Source organism: Somniosus microcephalus, chromosome 26, assembly GCF_052327205.1.
Source record: "Somniosus microcephalus isolate GS21.2 chromosome 26, FLI_Smic_1.0, whole genome shotgun sequence".
Taxonomy (NCBI): domain Eukaryota; kingdom Metazoa; phylum Chordata; class Chondrichthyes; order Squaliformes; family Somniosidae; genus Somniosus; species Somniosus microcephalus.
The window spans coordinates 13,272,099-13,290,604 of NC_141012.1; the positions used below are offsets into that span (position 1 = coordinate 13,272,099).

Consider the following 18,506-nt stretch of genomic DNA (forward strand, 5'->3'; position numbering starts at 1 on the left):
ATTGATGGGAATCAGTGTCTGCGAGGTGCTGTTGCTTCAAATGAACAAGGTTTGTGATCTTCTAAAAATCATGATAAAGATCAACCTGCACCCAGGGATTGCCTGGGTGATATATCAGTGAACAACAGCAATGAATCACTTGAAGCGTGCCTGTCTTTGGTGGTTTCTCACTTAGTCAGATGCCTGTGTTGTGGGGTAATTCTACTCATTATATCGCTTGGGAGGATTAGAAAGTTGGCTACTGGGAGGTGAATGTGAATGACGCATATTAGCCAATTCATTTTAAATAATGTCACAGAGTTATTAGGAATGTAAAAATAGCAATTATGGAGCATGATAAATATCATGTTTTAGCCTTGAGCATTAGATTCCATTTCACACTTTTAACCCTGAAAGCGCTGATACGATTGTGCTAACTGTAAGGCGCTATCGGTCACCAAGCAACACCTTGATTTCTACAGTGCTCTTACAATCGGAAAGATGTTCCAGACACTTTACAGATCAGATAAATGGAAAAGGACACTGAGTGGGAAGGTGAAGAATAGGTAGAATGGAGCGGCCAAAACCAGAACAGCAGTTGAAAAGAATCGTTTTTAGTCGGCATTTCAAAGCGGGTAAGGAGGAGGTGAGGTCAAGGGAGCCCCAGCAGGTCAGGCTAAGATTGCTAAATTGACAGGCTCCAGTGGTGGAGCAAAGAGGATGGGCAACGAGGAATAGATCAGTTTCAGAGAACCACAATCTACAAGTATAAGAACATAAGAAACAGGAGCAGGAATAGGCCACTTGGCCCCTCGAGCCTGCTCCACCATTCAATAAGATCATGGCTGATCTTGGGCTCAAAGCCACTTCCCTGCCCTCTCCCCATAACCCTTCACTCCCTTATCTTGTAAAAATTTGTCTATCTGCAATAATTTATCTATCGGCATAGTAGAGGCATAAGACTGAAGGTTCACTGAGGTAGGGTGGCCCGAGACTGAAGAGCTATTTGATGGGTGAGGATAATGACCTTGATATTGACTCGTAGGGGTACAGGTTACCAATCAGTCATGTAAATCTAGTCTCCTACCATGAAAGAACAAAGGACTTCCTTCTGTGCTGTATTATTCTATGATTCTAGAAGTGCAGGGCTTTGAGCAGACAAGGACACGATCAGCTGCAATCTGGATTTATTGCAGTTTGCGGAGGATGGAAGTGTGGAGGCTGGCTGGGAGAATACTTGAGGAGGACAAGTATGCACTTGTCTTCAATCACAGCACCTGCACAAGTGAGAGTTTAAACATTTTTAAACTATATATACTCGACATGTTTAAAGTTGCTCATCATTTAGTAAGTAAGGCTGCTTTTTGAGGGGATGAAATCCCTCTATTTTTTCTTTTTCTCTTTGTACAAGGTTTTGCTAGGCACCTGCGTCCATGGCTGGGTGTGACCTCCTCCAAGGCTCCTGCCAATACTGCCCTGAACTGACCTTTAGCAGCCGCAAAACTGCAGCCCAAAGATGACTCTCCTTCTGATTTTGCCTCCTTCTGTGGGTGGAGGAGTGAATCATCGAATCATACAGCACAGAAGGAGGCCATTCGGCCCTTCATGCCTGTGCTGGCTCTCTGAAAGAGCTCTCCAATTAGTTCCACTCCTCTGCCCTTTCCCCATAGCCCTGCACATTTTTTTTCCTTTATCACGATTTATCCAATTCCCTTTTGAAAGTTGCTATGGAATTCAAGAAGGCGGTTCACCACCACCTTCTCAACCAGCTATGAGCAATAAATGCTGGCCTTGCCAGCGACGCCCACATCCCGTGTAGGAATAAGAAAAAAAAGAGTCTGCTTCCACCACCATTTCCAGCAGATCAAAACAACCCCAAAGAGCTGTGGAGGCTCAGTCTTTGAGTATATTCAAGACAGAGATTGATAAGTTTTTGAATATTAAGGGAATCGAGGGATATGGGGATAATGCAGGAAAGTGAAGATGAGGTAGATGATCAGCCATGATCTTATTGAATGGCGGAGCAGGCTCGAAGGGCCAAATGACCTACTCCTGCTCCTATTTCTTATGTTCTTATGCTGAGTAAAGAAATTCTCCTCATCTCGCCTCTGGCTCTTTTGCCAATTATCTTAAATCTGTGTCCTTTGGTTACTGACCCTCCTGCCACTGGAAACAGTTTTTCCCTATCCACTCTATTAACACCCCTCATAATTTTGAACACCTTTATTAAATCTCCCTTTAAACTTCTCTACTCTAAGGAGAACAACCCCAGCTTCTCTAATGGGGGCTGTCCCGACAGCAATAGGCCTCCATTCAGGGAATCAGTAAAGCGGGGTGAGTCGGGGGGAGAGCGGGGTCTGGGGGGGGGCTGGGCCCGGGGAGAGAGAGAGCGCAGGGACTGGGTTTGGGGGGAGGAGCTCCAATCACTCGATCTTCACAAACAGCAATGTGATAATGACCAGATAATTTGTTTTAGTGATGTTGATTGAGGGATAAATATTGGCCCAGGACACTAGGGATAACTCCCCCTGCTCTTCTTCAAAATAGTGCCATGGGACCTTTTACGTCCACCTGAGAGAGCAGACGGGGCCTCGGTTACAGTCTCATCCGAAAGACGTATGGAATCCCCATAAACATATTAAGAATAACATAAAAATAAGAGCATATTAAATTTCCTGTAATTGATGCATACAGCCGTGTCAGCCGTGGCTCAGTGGACAGCACCCTCACCTCTGAGTCAGAAAGTTGTGGGTTCAAGTCCCACTCCAGGGACTTGAACGCAAAAATCTAGGCTGACACTCCAGTGCAGTGCTGAGGGAGTGCCGCACTGTCGGATGAGACGTTAAACCGAGGCCCTGTCTGCTCTCTCAGGTGGACATAAAAGATCCCATGGCACTATTTCGAAGAAGAGCAGAGGAGTTCTCCCCGGTGTTCTGGCCAATATTTATCCCTCGATCAACATCACTAAAACAGATTATCTGATCATTATCACATTGCTGTTTGTGGGAGCTTGCTGTGCACAAATTGGCTGCCGTGTTTCCTACATTATAACAGTGACTATTCTTCAAAAAGTACTTCATTGGCTGTTATGCACTTTGGGAGGTCCAGTAGTCATGAAAGGTGCTATATAAATGCACGTCTTTCTTTATTTTATACATCACTAAAAATAGCAACACCAAGCTGATACAGTCATAAAAAGTGCAAACCATGTACAGCACTGAGGTTCATTTCTAGATGAATAGAATACAAAAGCAGGGAGATAATGTTAAATTTATATAGAACCTTGGGTGGACCACACTTGGAGTTCCGGTCTCCATACTACAAAAAGTTGTTGATGATGGTTTAGAGTTCGACCTCCGAGTGTGCGCAGACGCAAGCGTCCTCTGCATACTGTAATTCAATGACAGAGGATGGGACGACCTTGGATCTGGACTGGAGGCGACGGAGGTTGAACAGTTTCCCGTTTGTTCTGTAGATTAGCTCCACTCCGATTAGCATTGGACTCATCAGTCACCTGAGAACTCATTATTAGTGTGGAAGCAAGTCATCCTCGGTTCCGAGGGACTGCCGAAGAAGAAGACTACAAAAAGGATATCAAAGCACTGGAGAAATCCTATCAGGATGTTACCAGAATTGAGAGGATGCAATTATCAGGAAACATTGAGCAGGCTGAGCCGCTTTTCTCTGGAAAAGAGAAAACTAAGAGGAGGTCCGATTGTTCCTATGTAAGAGGAGACCTAATAGAGCTCTTTAAAATTATAAAGCAGGTTCAAAAGGGTGAAGGTGGAGAAACTGTTGCCACTTGTGGGTGAACCCAGAACAAGGGGGCATAAATATAAAATAGATAAGGCAGAAGGCAATAGAAGGATACAGGGGCAGGATGAGAAGAGGCAATTCGAGTGGGAGAGGCTTGTGTGGAGTATAGGCCAGTTGTTCTGTTTCTGTGTTGTAGACTCTAAGTAAGTCAATGAATTTCAATCCCCTAGTTATTAACCAAGATTATACAGTGCTGTATCACAATTGAGCTTCTTTCCTGCAAAATAATTCTTCAGTCCTTATTTCCCAGTCAGGTGGGATGTGCACTTTTATACCCACTTGTTGACTGAGTCTCGAGGGCTCATTTTTTGACTCCCCAAATGAGAAGATGTATCACCTCAGTCATCAACATTTGGTCTTCTGAGTGAGGTACTGGAGGGAAAACCTTAGGGCTGGTTTTGTTTTTTAGGGGGGGTCAATCGGCTATTGCGATCGCAGCAGCGAGAGACTTGAATAATCTTGACGTTTGAGCCTCATTAGTGTGGAGCCGGCGAGCACCGAATAGGCAACGTGTCGATCGCAGAGCGCAGGAAATCGGCCAACTTTACAGTGAGCCCGGCTGATAGTGGGTGGGGCGGAGGAGGCGATCCTGGGGGCCACTCACGGACCAGCAGTGGCCCGGAGTATTTTTGTGGGTGGCAGGAGGAGCATTTCTGCTCCTCATGGCGTCACAAAAAATGAAAGAATAATTTATTTTTGGAGCGGCTTGCAGTGAAGGATCACTAGTTAGAACCATCCATTGGTCCTCAAATATCGCGTTGCGGCCCAACAACCAGAGCACCGGCTGCCCATTTCAAGTCCCGCTCAAAAATCGAGTTGGCCGGACCTTGGGAGGCCAGTGGGCGAGTTTTTTTTCTTTTCAAAGTTCTTACACTAACAAATATGATTCAGCAGGTTATATGGTGTTGGCCGTGACTCAGTTGGCAGCACTCTCGCCTTTGAGTCAGAAGGTTCTGGGGTCAAGTCCTACTCCATGAGACTTGAGCACAAAATCCAGGCTGACTCTCCCAGTGCAGTGCTGAGGGAGCGCTGCACTGTCGGAGGTTCCATCATTCGGATGAGATGTTAAACCAGATGTCTGCCCTCTGAGGTGGAGGTAAAAGGCACTCTTTGGAGAAGAGCAGGGGAGTTGTTATTCTGGACAATATTTATCCCTCAACCAACGTCACTAAGAAACGATTATCTGGTCATCAATAGATTGGGAGAAGGTGGCAATAGATTGGGAGAAGGGGAAGTGCAACGAGACCTGGGTGTCCTTGTGCACCAGTCACTGAAGGTAAGCATGCAGGTGCAGCAGGCGGTTAAGAAGGCAAATGGTATGTTGGCCTTCATAGCGAGAGGATTCAAGTACAGGAACAAGGATGTCTTGCTGCAGTTGTACAGGACCTTGGTGAGACCACATCTTGAGCATTGTGTGCAGTTTTGGTCACCTTATCTGAGGAAGGATGTTCTTGCTATGGAGGGAGTTCAGCGAAGATTCACCAGGCTAATACCTGGGGTGGCAGGAATGATGTATGAGGAGAGATTGGGTCGATTGGGCTTATACTCGCTGGAGTTTAGAAGAATGAGAGGGGATCTCATTGAAACTTATAAAATTCTGACAGGACTGGACAGACTAGATGCAGGAAGGATGTTCCCGATGGCGGGGGAGTCCAGAATCAGGGGTCACAGTCTAAGGATAAGGGGTAAGCCATTTAGGACTGAGATGAGGAGGAATTACTTCACCCAGAGAGTGGTGAACCTGTGGAATTCTCTACCACAGAAGGTAGTAGAGGCCAATTCATTAAATATATTCAAGAAGGAGTTGGATATATTTCTTAAGGCTGAAGGGATTAAGGGATATGGGGAGAAAGCAGGGACAGGGTACTGAATTTGGATGATCAGCCATGATCGCATTGAATGGCGGAGCAGGCTCGAGGGGCCGAATGGCCGACTCCTGCTCCTACCTTCTATGTTTCTAAGTTTCTATCACATTGCTGTTTGTGAGAGCTTGCTGTGCACAAATTGGCTGCCACGTTTCCTACATTACAACAGTGACTACACTTAAAAAGCACTTTGGGACATCCGGTGGCTGTGAAAGGCGCTATATAAATGCAAGTCTTTCTTTTTCATTTTGTGCAAAACCCTTTGCTGGAGATGAAAAACCTTGCTTAAAATGTGTTATCTTTTGCTTTCTTTTGCCTTTGCTAATTTGAGGGATGCAGGGGGAGGAAAACGCTTGACCCACCAGAAGCCTGACTGTAGCAGAGGTGCATTAACACCGAGGGCACTTCAATTTAAATTATTACATAACCTTCTGAAAAAATGTTCAACTTGTACAGGTGACCACACAGGACCTCAGAATTTGAATTGTACACTAGTTACGTCAATGTCACCATTTTTACTTAAATCTGTACATTAACTTTCAGGGGAAATTCTGTGCAACTATCCTCATTAAGGAAACTAAGTGACCGGAGTATATATTAATTCTGCTGCACAAGCACCCTGTCAAAATCCACTACATCCTCAGGATATGCTTCAGATTAGATTCAGAATGCAAATTTACCCCTGTTTGATCAGGCGAGCTAGTGACATGTTACAGCCACAGGGAGTTAAAGGACGCAGATGCCTGGCTCTCAAAGATTCTGCAGCAAAGGAAAGTGCTCAAAGATTAACTGCCAATAAAGTTAATCACGGTGGCAGTTACAGTCAATGTTTATGTGTTTGTAGAATTGCAATGTCAGCACTGGACCTGTGCCAAGTGGGTCCATCCATTCAATACCAGAAGCACAGAAACATTCTTTCAGGCTGATATCTCTCTGTATTAGTTGCTGCGTTCTGTCACTCACATCTACTACACCCATAACGTTCAGTCACAACAGTGAGAATCTGATCATTATGACATAAGAACATTGGATTTCGAACTTCAAGACGTGAGTTTGGATCCCAGTTGCAATTGGCATTTATGCCCAAGCTACCCCCAGATATGGCCCAGAATCTGCTGGAGTGGGGCATCTCACGGTGTGCCCCATTAGTTAGATAGTTTCCCTCGCCCTTCAGCTCAACATTTTTTAGCGCCACAAATTGCTAGACATGCGAGCTGATACCGCGAGGGCAGTGGAGCATTTGGGAACTTGGTGAGCGACGGAACCAACGACCTATCTCCTTAACCATTGAGATTTAAGGATTGAGAAAGAAACAGAGTAATGATGGAGAAGGAAATAGGGTGAATTAGAATCAAATAAGGTACAGAAAGAGAAATAAAGAGAGGGAAAGAAAGATTGGATTGAGAGAGAAAAAAGAGACAGAAAGGAAAATAAGAAAAAAAAATTAAAAGTTTACATTTTATAAATCTCTAACAACAATTTACTACCTGTAGGAATGAGGCTCCACAGTTTAAATTGTTACCTTTCTGAGCTGGAGAGGTTAAGTGGCATTGCAGGAACATAAAACTTATCATTAAAAGGGTCCTTACGCTGTTAAATGACAGTCATAACTTTCTGCGGCAAACTTGATTGTCCATTAATGCAGCAATTTCTTGAAACTCAGAGAGAGGTTGAGAGCGAGATGCCGTTTTCGCGAAGCTAACGGCGGAGCGACGCAAATCGTCCAGCAATTTGTGTCAATTCGCAACTCACGGGGTATCTCTTCCTCGCCACAAATTGCTGGACGATTTATACATTAATAGCGGCGTGAGCATTAAACTCACCGATATTTTGCCAGAAAATTCTGGTCCAACAAGTTACAACAATCTTGACAGAGAGCTGGTTGGGTTTCCCTATTGCTCAACTGCAACCCTTGGTGGGCTAAGCAAGCACAAGCAGTGATGGTATCTATGGGGAGGTCAAGCTCTATCCACTGCTTCTAATTGAGGAAAGGACCACTGAAGCAGAGGAGTTAACTTCAGTTGTAAAACATAGAGGGCCTCAATTACAAAAATAAGAAAAGATAGGTGGCTCAAATTTACTTGGCCTTTTTGCTCAGATTCCTGCCGTAACTCTGGCGTGACTCAAGAGGATTGGCTCAGAAAAAGGCCGGGAGCCAGAAATGCCAGGACCTGACCTGATTTGTGATTTCCTCCTTGGTTCTGTAAGGCATGGAGCTGCCACCTACCCCACCTCCCCCTTACAAGGCCACTGACACGCTGGGAGTGAGGACTTTTGATGCTGGGACCTGGCGTAAGTCTAGAGTTCACGACGCCCAGTGAGATAAGGCCGCCAGAAGGGCACAGGTTGGCTTCACCTGGAGGTGGGGAGAGCCAAGCCAAGAAAGTGACCTGAAATACCCCCCCCACCCACACACCCACCGCAACTCCCCACGCCCCCCCCCCTCCCCCCACCCCCACATCCCCAAAGCTAACAAAATATTTTTAGATAACGATCTAAGGGGCCCGATGTGGGTGGTGAGTAGTGTCTCAGTGGGATGAGTCTGGGCAACTCCCTGGATAGCTGTTGGGCTCTGGAATTTCTGCTGAGGGGTAGACCAGCACCCAAGATGTGCCCGTAGTGGTATGGGATCTGATTGGTCCCGTGCAAAGGACGTGCCCTTCCCCTGACCCCACAAACACTGGCACAGTTAGCGCCAGAGGGCACCAGGGGCACAATCCTGGCACAACTCTGCAGATTTTCCGGCCCCAAAAAGCCAGGCAAGTATTTAGCAAAACCAGTTCAAGCGTATTGCTGCAAAAAACAAAAGTTGATAGAGTATGAAGGTCAATTTTTGTTGTCTTCAGCAAGAGATCTTTCAACATTAAAACAGCATTTTCTTCAAGGTAATATTTGCCTAATCATTCAGCTAATAAGTTCAATGCTGCATTGAGGTCAAAAGATCAAGCTTTATGCTGCGTGACAAAAGATATAATAATAACCAAGAATATCCCAACACTTGACAAGCAGGGGGCTATAGGGGGGGAGGAGCTAAATACGATTAAAATCACTAAGGAAGTAGTACTTGGTAAAATAATGGGACTCAAGGCGGATAAATCACCTGGACCTGATGGCTTACATCCCAGGGTTTTGAGGGAAGTGGCGGTAGGGATTGTGGATGCATTGGTAATAATCTTCCAAAACTCCCTGGACTCAGCAAAGGTCCCGGCAGACTGGAAAACTGCTAATGTAACACCCTTATTTAAAAAGGGCAGTAGACAGAAGGCTGGAAACTATAGACCGGTTAGCCTAACATCTGTGGTAGGTAAAATTTTGGAGTCCATTATTAAGGAGACAGTAACAGGACATTTGGATAATCATAATTTAATAAGACAAAGTCAGCATGGTTTTATGAAGGGGAAGTCATGTTTGACAAATTTGCTGGAGTTCTTTGAGGAAGTAACATATAGGGTGGATAAAGGTGAACCAGTGGACGTAGTGTATTTAGACTTCCAAAAGGCATTTGACAAGGTGCCACACAAAAGATTATTGCTTAAGATAAAAAATCACGGGATTGGGGGTAATATTCTGGCATGGATAGAGGATTGGCTATCTAACAGAAGGCAGAGAGTTGGGATAAATGGTTCATATTCAGACTGGCAATCAGTAACCAGTGGTGTTCCGCAGGGGTCAGTGCTGGGTCCCCAACTCTTTACAATCTATATTAACGATTTGGAGGAGGGGACCGAGTGTAACACGTCAAAGTTTGCAGATGATACTAAGATGGGAGGGAAAGTAGTGAGTGAGGAGGACATAAAAAACCTGCAAGGGGACATAGACAGGCTAAGTAAGTGGGCAGAGATTTGGCAGATGGAATACAATACTGGAAAGTGTGAGGTTATGCACTTTGGCAGGAAAAATCGTAGAGCAAGTTATTATCTTAATGGCAAGAAACTTGAAAGTACTGAAGTACAAAGGGATCTGGGGGTCCTGGTGCACGAAACTCAAAAGGTTAGTATGCAGGTGCAGCAAGTGATTAAGAAGGCCAATGGAATGTTGGCTTTCATTGCTAGGGGGATAGAATATAAAACTAGGGAGGTATTGCTTCAGTTGTACAAGGTATTGGTGAGACCGCACCTGGAATACTGCATACAGTTTTGGTGTCCATACTTAAGAAAGGACATACTTGCTCTCGAGTCAGTACAAAGAAGGTTCACTCGATTAATCCCGGGGATGAGAGGATGGACATATGAGGAGAGGTTGAGTAGATTGGGACTCTACTCATTGGAGTTCAGAAGAATGAGAGGCGATCTTATTGAAACATATAAGATTATGAAGGGGTTGGATCGGGTGGTTGCAGGGAGGATGTTCCAGATGGGTGAAACTAGAACTAGGGGGCATAGTCTTAGAATAAGGGGCTGCTCTTTCAAAACTGAGATGAGGAGGAACTACTTCACTCAGAGGGTGGTAGGTCCATGGAATATGCTGCCCCAAAAAGCTGTCGAAGCTACATCATTACATAAATTTAAAACAGAAATAGACAGAAAAGGGAATTAAGGGTTACGGGGAGCGGGCAGGAATTTGGACATGAGTCTAGGTTCGGATAGGTCATGGCCCTGTGGGTAGCGGAGCGGGCCCAGGGGCCGTGTAGCCTGATCCTGCTCCTGTTTTCGTGTGTCTAATGCTGTTAGATTCAGGAGATAGTCCTGTCGTAGTGGATTGGCGGTTAGGATCAGATCAGCCATGATCTTATTGAATGGCGGAGCAGGCTCGAGGGGCCAATTGGCCTACTCCTGCTCCTATTTCTTATGTTCTTATGTTCTTATGTTCTAACCCTGCACGCACCGTCCAGGGCATTGAGTGATAACACAGATGCGTTAAGCTTGTGGTTCCACGTGTTTTTTCTGCTTATCTTGTTCCAACTTTCATAATAGTTGCTAAACGTTTTACTCTTACAGTGATTTTTGGTCATCCGAAGACATGTTCTCCAATTGCCTTAGATATCATGCACAGGGTTATATTTGATGCACTTTCACTCAAGGTTTATTTCTTCTGCTTTTCCAGCCTCCTCTGACCAGTCACAGCAGCGACCTTATTTAGGTGTTCGTGTGAAAGATCCGGTGAAAGAACTCCTTAAGAGAAAACGCAAGAACGTTGAGAACACTAATACAACTGCAACTAGTACAGTAAGTATCTCCAGTAGTTCTTGGATTGATTCTGCAACCTGAAATCCAAAGTTGTCGTTTTCAGCTTTTAACAGCCAGCAGTTTTAAAGCGGTTGACACCTTTACCTATGTTACTCCATTAGCTGTCAGGTGGCCCGCACCTGTGGCTCTGCCAGTGCCACTTTTAAGTTATACATTAGGAGGCACATGAAAATGACCTCGGGTAACTTTGCATCTTCCTCCTCTTCCTGCAAGTAACTGCCTGACTCAGTGCCACTAAACTGATAAGGAAATCCAATGCATTGAACGTTGTGGGTGTAGACATTGGAGTACCAATGTTCTGCGTCATCCCAGTACCACGTGGTTTGGAAATGCTGATGAATCCAGGGAAAAGTTCTCCTTTTTATTTTTTTATTTATTCATCCATGAGATTTGGGCGTTGCTGCCCATCCAACTGTACAGTGCGTACATAGAAACATAACATAGAAGATAGGAGCAGGAGTAGGCCATTCGGCCCCTCGAGCCTGCTCCGCCATTCAGTGCGATCATGGCTGATCATCCAAGTTCAGTACCCTGTCCCTGCTTTCTACCCATACCCCTTGATCCCTTTAGCCTTAAGAAATATATCCAACTCCTTCCTGAATATATTTAATGAATTGGCCTCTACTGCCTTCTGTGGTAGAGAATTCCACAGGTTCACCACTCTCTGGGTGAAGAAATTCCTCCTTATATCTGTCCTGAAAGGCTTACCCCTTATCCTTAGACTGTGGCCCCTGGTTCTGGACTCCCCGACCATCGGGAACATCCTCCCTGCATCTAGTCTGTCCAGTCCTGTCAGAATTTTATAAGTTTCAATGAGATCCCCTCTCATTCTTCTAAACTCCAGCGAGTACAAGCCCAATCATCCCAATCTCTCCTCATATGTCATTCCTGCCATCCCAGGTATCAGCCTGGTGAATCTTCGCTGAACTCCTTCCATGGCAAGAACATCCTTCCTCAGATAAGGCGACCAAAACTGCACACAATACTCAAGATGTGGTCTCACCAAGGCCCTGTACAACTGCAGCAAGACATCCTTGTTCCTGTACTCAAACCCTTTCGCTATGAAGGCCAACATACCATTTGCCTTCTTAACCGCCTGCTGCACCTGCATGCTTACCTTCAGCGACTGGTGCACAAGGACACCCAGGTCTCGTTGCACTTCCCCTTCTCCCAATCTATTGCCATTCAGATAATAATCTGCCTTCCTGTTTTTGCCACCAAAGTGGATAACCTCACATTTATCCACGTTATATTGCATCTGCCATGCTTCTGCCCAATCACCCAACCTGTCCAAATCATCCTGTAGTTTCTCGGCATCCTCCTCACAGCACACACGCCCACCCAGCTTTGTGTCATCTGCAAATTTGGAGATATTACATCTAGTTCCCTTGTCTAGATCATTAATATATGTTGTGAATAGCTGGGGTCCAAGGACCGATCCCTGCGGTACCCCACTAGTCACTGCCTGCCACTCGGAAAAAGACCCGTTTATTCCAACTCTTTGCTTTCTACCTGCCAACCAGTTCTCTATCCAAGTCAATACCTTGCCCCCAATCCCAGTACAGTTTTAGTCTCCTTATTTAAGGAAGGATATACTTGCATTGGTGGCAGTTCAGAGACAATTCACACGGTTGATTCCGGAGATGAAGGGGGTTGACTTATGAAGAAAGGTTGAGCAGGTTGGGCCTATACTCATTGGAATTTAGAAGAATGAGAGGTGATCTTATTGAAACATATAAGATACTGAGGGGGCTCGACAAGGTAGAGGCAGAGAGGATGTTTCCCCTCATGGGGAAATCTAGAACTCGGGGGCACAGTTTCAGTATAAAGGGTCGCCCTTTTAGAACTGAGATGAGGAGGAATTTCTTCTCTCAGAGGGTCGTAAACCTGTGGAATTCTCTGCCCCAGAGAGCCGTGGAGGCTGGGTCATTAAATACATTTAAAGTGGAGATAGACAGATTTTTGCAAGATAAGGGAGTGAAGGGTTATGGGGAGCAGGGAAGTGGCCTTGAGCCCAAGATCAGCCATGATCTTATTGAATGGGCTCGAGGGGCCAAGTAGCCTTTTCCTGCTCCTATTTCTTATGTTCTTATGTTGATCCCTTGAGAAGGTGGTGGTGAGCCGCCTTCTTGAACCGCTGCAGTCTGTGTGGTGAAGGTGCTCCCACAGTGCTGTTAGGGATGGATTTCCAGGATTCTGACCCAGCGACGATGAAGGAACAGCAATATATTTCCAATAAATAATAGAAGCACCTGTCAGCACTGCCAAAGACTGGTGACTCGAAGGTCATCTGTACAGTGAGTTCAGTTCACAAAATATAAACTGTACAATAACTTCACAAAATATAAACTGTACAATAACTTCACAAAATATAAACTGTACAATAACTTCACAAAATATAAAAGAAAGAAAGACAGGAAGAAAGAAAGACTTGCATTTCTATAGCGCCTTTCACGACCACGGGATGTCCAAAAGCGCTTTACAGCCAATGAGGTACTTTCATTTTGAAGTGTGTCACTGTTGTAATGAACAGTGACTTCACAAAATATATTTATGTACTGTGTATTTTTTTTGAATGAAAATTTAAAAAAGAAAAAAGTTCACCCCCCATCGAGTTTTCAGAGCAGCCTGTTGTAGGAACTGAGGCAGTTCAACATCTCCCTGTGAGGCAGTCAACCACTTAAAGGTTAATCTGGCTATTGGAAATTAATGATTTATCATTAGTGGCAAAACCATTTAGGGCCACGGCCCTGCTATGTGCTCTGGTATGTTTTACTCTCTCCTAAGGCATTTTTGACATTCGGTCATATTTTACTCCATCACCCAGTTTTCTTATAGAATAAAATAAGACCATTATCTTTACTCGAGTTGAAAAAATTATGAAGAAATTATGATATCTAGTTGTCTTATATGTGATTTCTGCAATCTCTCCAATTTATGGAAGATCTCTATTAACAGATCTAACTGTTGGCGGTGTGTTCTGCATGTGACTTGTATTTAGAAAAAGACTTGGGGATCCTAACTGGCCTAATCTGTACTGCCGTCCATTGCTGTAGTATCCTTGACTCGTGTCTCAAACACTCAACCTTTATTGCATTACCCCAGCTAACAAGGGATGGATTCAGTTTGGTGCCACCTGCCCTTGTAGAACCATTGGTTTCTCGGCTAACTGACTGTATCACCTCTACCTACAGCTCACAATCAATATCAAAAATCATTTTTGTACTCCTGCATAATACCGGAAATACAGTTTTGACACACACATATACAGTAGGGTTACCAACCCTCCAGAACTGACCAGGAGTCTCCAGGAATTAAAGATTAATCTCCTGGACACTGCTGTGAGTAACCCTGGAGAAAAATCACAGTGGCATTGGAAAATATTGTCTATTTTCTTTTTCATTTTCTTTGAGCACTTTTGGTTATTCGTTATAAAAATATTGGAGATGGGAAAAAAGGCTGTTTGACTAACAGTTAAGAATCATCCAATCATAAGAACATAAGAAGTAAGAGCAGCAGTTGGCCATTCGGCCCTTCGAGCCTGCTCCGCCATTCAATAAGATCATGGCTGATCTTCGACCTCAACTCCACTTTCCTGCCCAATCCCCATATCCCTTGATTCCCCTGGAGTCCAAAAATCTATCGGTCTCACCCTTGAATATACTCAACAACTGAGCCTCCACAGCCCTCTGGGGTAGAGAATTCCAAAGATTCACAACCCTCTGAGTGAAGAAATTCCTCCTCATCTCAGTCCTAAATGGCCGACCCCTTATCCTGAGACTGTGACCCCCTAGTTCTAGACTCCCCAGTCAAGGGAAACAACCTCTCAGCATCTACCCTGTCAATCCCCCTCAGAATCTTGTATGTTTCAATGAGATCACCTCTCATTCTTCTAAACACCAGAGAGTATAGGCCCAATCTACTCAATAGACATCCAATCAGGTGATGTCAGTTCGCCTTACAATTGCCATGGGAAGGCTGAAGGACATGTTGGGCGACTAATAGTGGGAGCACTGGGAGCGAGACTGTGGGAGGCAGGAAGTCACATGAGGAAACTCCAGGAATACGTCCAACCAGAGGTGGCAACCCTAATATATGCGAATAATAGTGAAACTCACACAACATTTTTAAACATTGCAATCTATATTTTGTAAAAAGTCTTTGTTATGGACATTTCAGTTCCCCTTTTTCTGGACTGTAATTATCCTTGCTTGGCACATGGACAAGCCCAAGAAAACAATAAGAATCAGTAATTAGAGCAGCAGGAGCATTTGAGTTTATTATAACAATTTGGGAACAGATTAAAACCAGTCTTGCCATAAACCAATCTGGTAGTGTGCCAGTGGGGTTCACCAATTCTTCAGGAACTGGGACAATTGTTTCTCTTCCTCTCTCACTCTCACCGCTCGCACCCATTTGTGTTGTGCTAGTTGTGTCGAACCCTGGTTAGACCACACTTGGAGTACTGCATGCAGTTCTGGTCGCCATATTATAAAAAGGATATAGAGGCACTGGAGAGGGTGCAGAGAAGATTTACAGGGATGATACCAGGAATGCGAGGGTATACCTATCAGGAAAGGATGAGCAGGCTTTTTCCTTTCTCTTGAAAAAAGAAGGCTGAGGGGGCGACCTAATAGAGGTCGATAAAATTATGAAAGGTTTTGATAGAGTGGATACAGAGAGAATGTTTCCACTTGTGGGGAAGAGCATTACTAGAGGCCATCAATATAAGATAGTCACCAAGAAATCCAATAGGGAATTCAGAAGAAACTTCTTTACCCAGAGAGTGGTGAGAATGTGGAACTCGCTACCACAGGGAGTGGTTGAAGCGAATAGTATAGATGCATTTAAGGGGCGATTAGATAAGCATATGAGGGAGAAGGGAATCGAGGGTTATGCTGATAAAGTTAGATGAGGAAAGACGGGAGGAGGCTCGAGTGGAGCATAAACGCCGGCATGGACTGGTTGGGCCGAATGGCCTGTTTCTGTGTGTATGTCCTGTGTGATCCTATGTGATCCTATGTAGTTCCATTGTACCAGCTGCAGTTGATACAACATAAATATGGTCTGGCCAACCTCATTTCCATTAGCAGTATGTTCCCTCTTCCTAGCGTCAGTGCATTCAAGCTGGTAAGCTAAGCCAAATGTGTGTGCAGCTGAGAGAAAGCAGGCCTTACATGCTGAACATCCAGTTCTGTTTGAAACTCACAGCACCACTGCACACATGTAAAAGAAAAAAATAATGACTTGCATTTATAGCGCAGCTTTCATGATCTCAGGACTTCCTAAAGCGCTTTACAGCCAATGAAGTACTTTTGAGGCGTTGTAATGTAGGAAACGAGGAAGCCAATATGTGCACAGCAAGCTCTCACAAACAGCAATGTGTTGATGGCCATATAATCTGTTTTATTGATGGTGGTTGAGGGATAAATATTGACCAGGACACCGGGGAGAACACCCCTGTTCTTCGAAATAGTGCCACGGGATCTTTTACGTCCATCTGAGCGGGTAGATGGGGCCTCGGTTTAACGTCTCATCTAAAAGACGGCACCTCCAACAGTGCAGCGCTCCCTCAGCACTGTACTGGAGCGTCAGCCTAGATTTTGTGCTCAAGTCTCTATCACGGGAATTGAACCTACAACCTTGTTTGTGTAAACTCACAGACACCTGACATTGCTTAATGGTACTGCAAGTTTCAGAGAAAGCTAGAACCTGGCAAATATAGTAAGTTAAGTACTGTTTAAATGCTGTTTAATTCCCCAAACAGTGTAACAATGATATAAAATTCCAGCTTTGTCTGTTTTTCATGCTTGACAGCTGAATTTGGTCAGTTCTCAGCAAGGCCACTAGATGGAGCTTTCCACTCTCCTGAAATATTTCACATTGAGGAGGGGGAAGAGAGGTTTGTACCATTGAGTTCCACTTGGCAAGTTCTCAAGGTGGGGCAAGAAAGAGTTGCTCAGGAGGACTTTTATGTACCATAGTTGCCAGTTGTAAAGTAACCTTGGCAGAAATTTGTGGCCAGCTCTCAGAATTATTACATAGGATTACATTGGATATACGGCACAGAAACAGGCCATTCGGCCCACCCAGTCCATGCCGGCGTTTATGCTCCACTCGAGCCTCCTCCCGTCTTTCCTCATCTAACTCTATGGAACCATACAGAACAGAAGGAGGCCATTTGGCCCATCGAGCCTGTGCTAGTTCTAGAGTTGACGCGCATTTGTTCTTTGGAAAAATGTCACTTTTATGTTACTGTAAAAGAGTAAATAATAATTAATAAGATAAAGGTCCCATTTGGTTGCTTAAGCATGAATTTCACGTTTGTGTGGCGGTTGAATTATATTGTAATGAAGATGGAATCAGAAATAATTCTGCTTCAGTACTTTTGCATTGCCTGTAGATATTAACATTTAGTCGCTACTGAGCTGGCCTGTGCACGGCACCAATTCTAGACTTTACCATCACAGATTATTTGCAGTTTGCAACCTAGAAAACTCGAACCTAGAATCAACTCAGTTAAGTTACAATGTAGGTGTTTACGATCAGTTTAAAATCACATTTAATCTTTTCAACAGCGCAAACCAATATATTACATTTATTTATTTGTAATGGTCCAATCACTATTCTTCTGAAGAATGCAAACAAAACTAAAAGGAGAAATGGAAACAGAGCTAGACGGAAACATTCAGGAAGGTGCAATTTGCAATTTGAGGTGTTGTGATTTGTCTTCATAGCTGTAGTGTCACGCGGAACGAAGCGGCAGTTTTGCTTGTGTGGAGGCATGTCCGTTCTATGACCCAGGTTTCTCCAACTGCACAGGAACAGGAGGAGGCCATTCAGCCCCTCCGCCATTCAATTAGATCAGGGCTGATCTGTGCCTTAACTCCATCTACCCGCCTTGGTTCCATGTCCCTCAATACCCTTGCCTAACAAAAATCGCTCAATCTCAGCTTTGAAATTTTCAATTGACCCCCGAGCCTCAACAGCTTTTTGGGGGAGAGAGTTCCAGATTTCCACTCCCCTTTATGTGAAGAAGTGCCTCCAGACATCACGTCTGAACGGCCGAACTCTAATTTTAAGGTTATGCCCCCTGGCTTTGGACTCTCTATCTACTCTGTCAAATCCTTTAATCATCTTAAACATCTCAATTAGATCACCCCTTAACCTTCTATACTCGAGGGAATTCAAGCCTAGTCTATGCAACCTATCCTCATAATGTAACCCTTTTAGTCCTGGTATCATTCTGAACTACAAAACTCAGTAACACAAATCATATCCGGTTGAAGATTTCACAATCCTGTAAAAGCTTCCTTCTGCCTGTTTACGTGGTTCGATTACTGGTAATGTGGAAAAGAATATTCCAAAGGGGAATGCCAATCCACAGAGTGCAGCATTTACAAAGGGAGGCAATGAATCCCCTGGGTGACTGCAGCCTCGATTTTAACATTCTCATCCTTGTTTTTAAATCCCTCCATAGCCTTACCCCTCCCTATCTCTGTAATCTCCTCCAGCCCCACAAACCCCCCCTGAGATATCTGCGTTCCTCCAACTCTGGCCTCTTGAGCATCCCCGATTTTCATCGCTCCACCATTGGCGGCCGTGCCTTCAGCTGTCTAGGCCGTAAGCTCTGGAATTCCCTCCCTAAACCTCTCCGCCT

At 44.6% G+C, this 18,506-nt stretch overlaps 1 protein-coding gene across 1 annotated transcript in view; it reads left to right on the forward strand.

Moving 5' to 3' along the window:
- The window catches only part of LOC147100298 (uncharacterized), a 187,565-nt gene that overhangs the window by 48,161 nt on the left and 120,898 nt on the right, over positions 1–18,506 (forward strand). Inside the window, exon 6 of the mRNA XM_085968228.1 lies at positions 10,704–10,825. Within this exon, the coding sequence (XP_085824354.1) occupies positions 10,704–10,825 (122 nt within the window). The remainder of the gene's footprint in view (positions 1–10,703; positions 10,826–18,506) is intronic.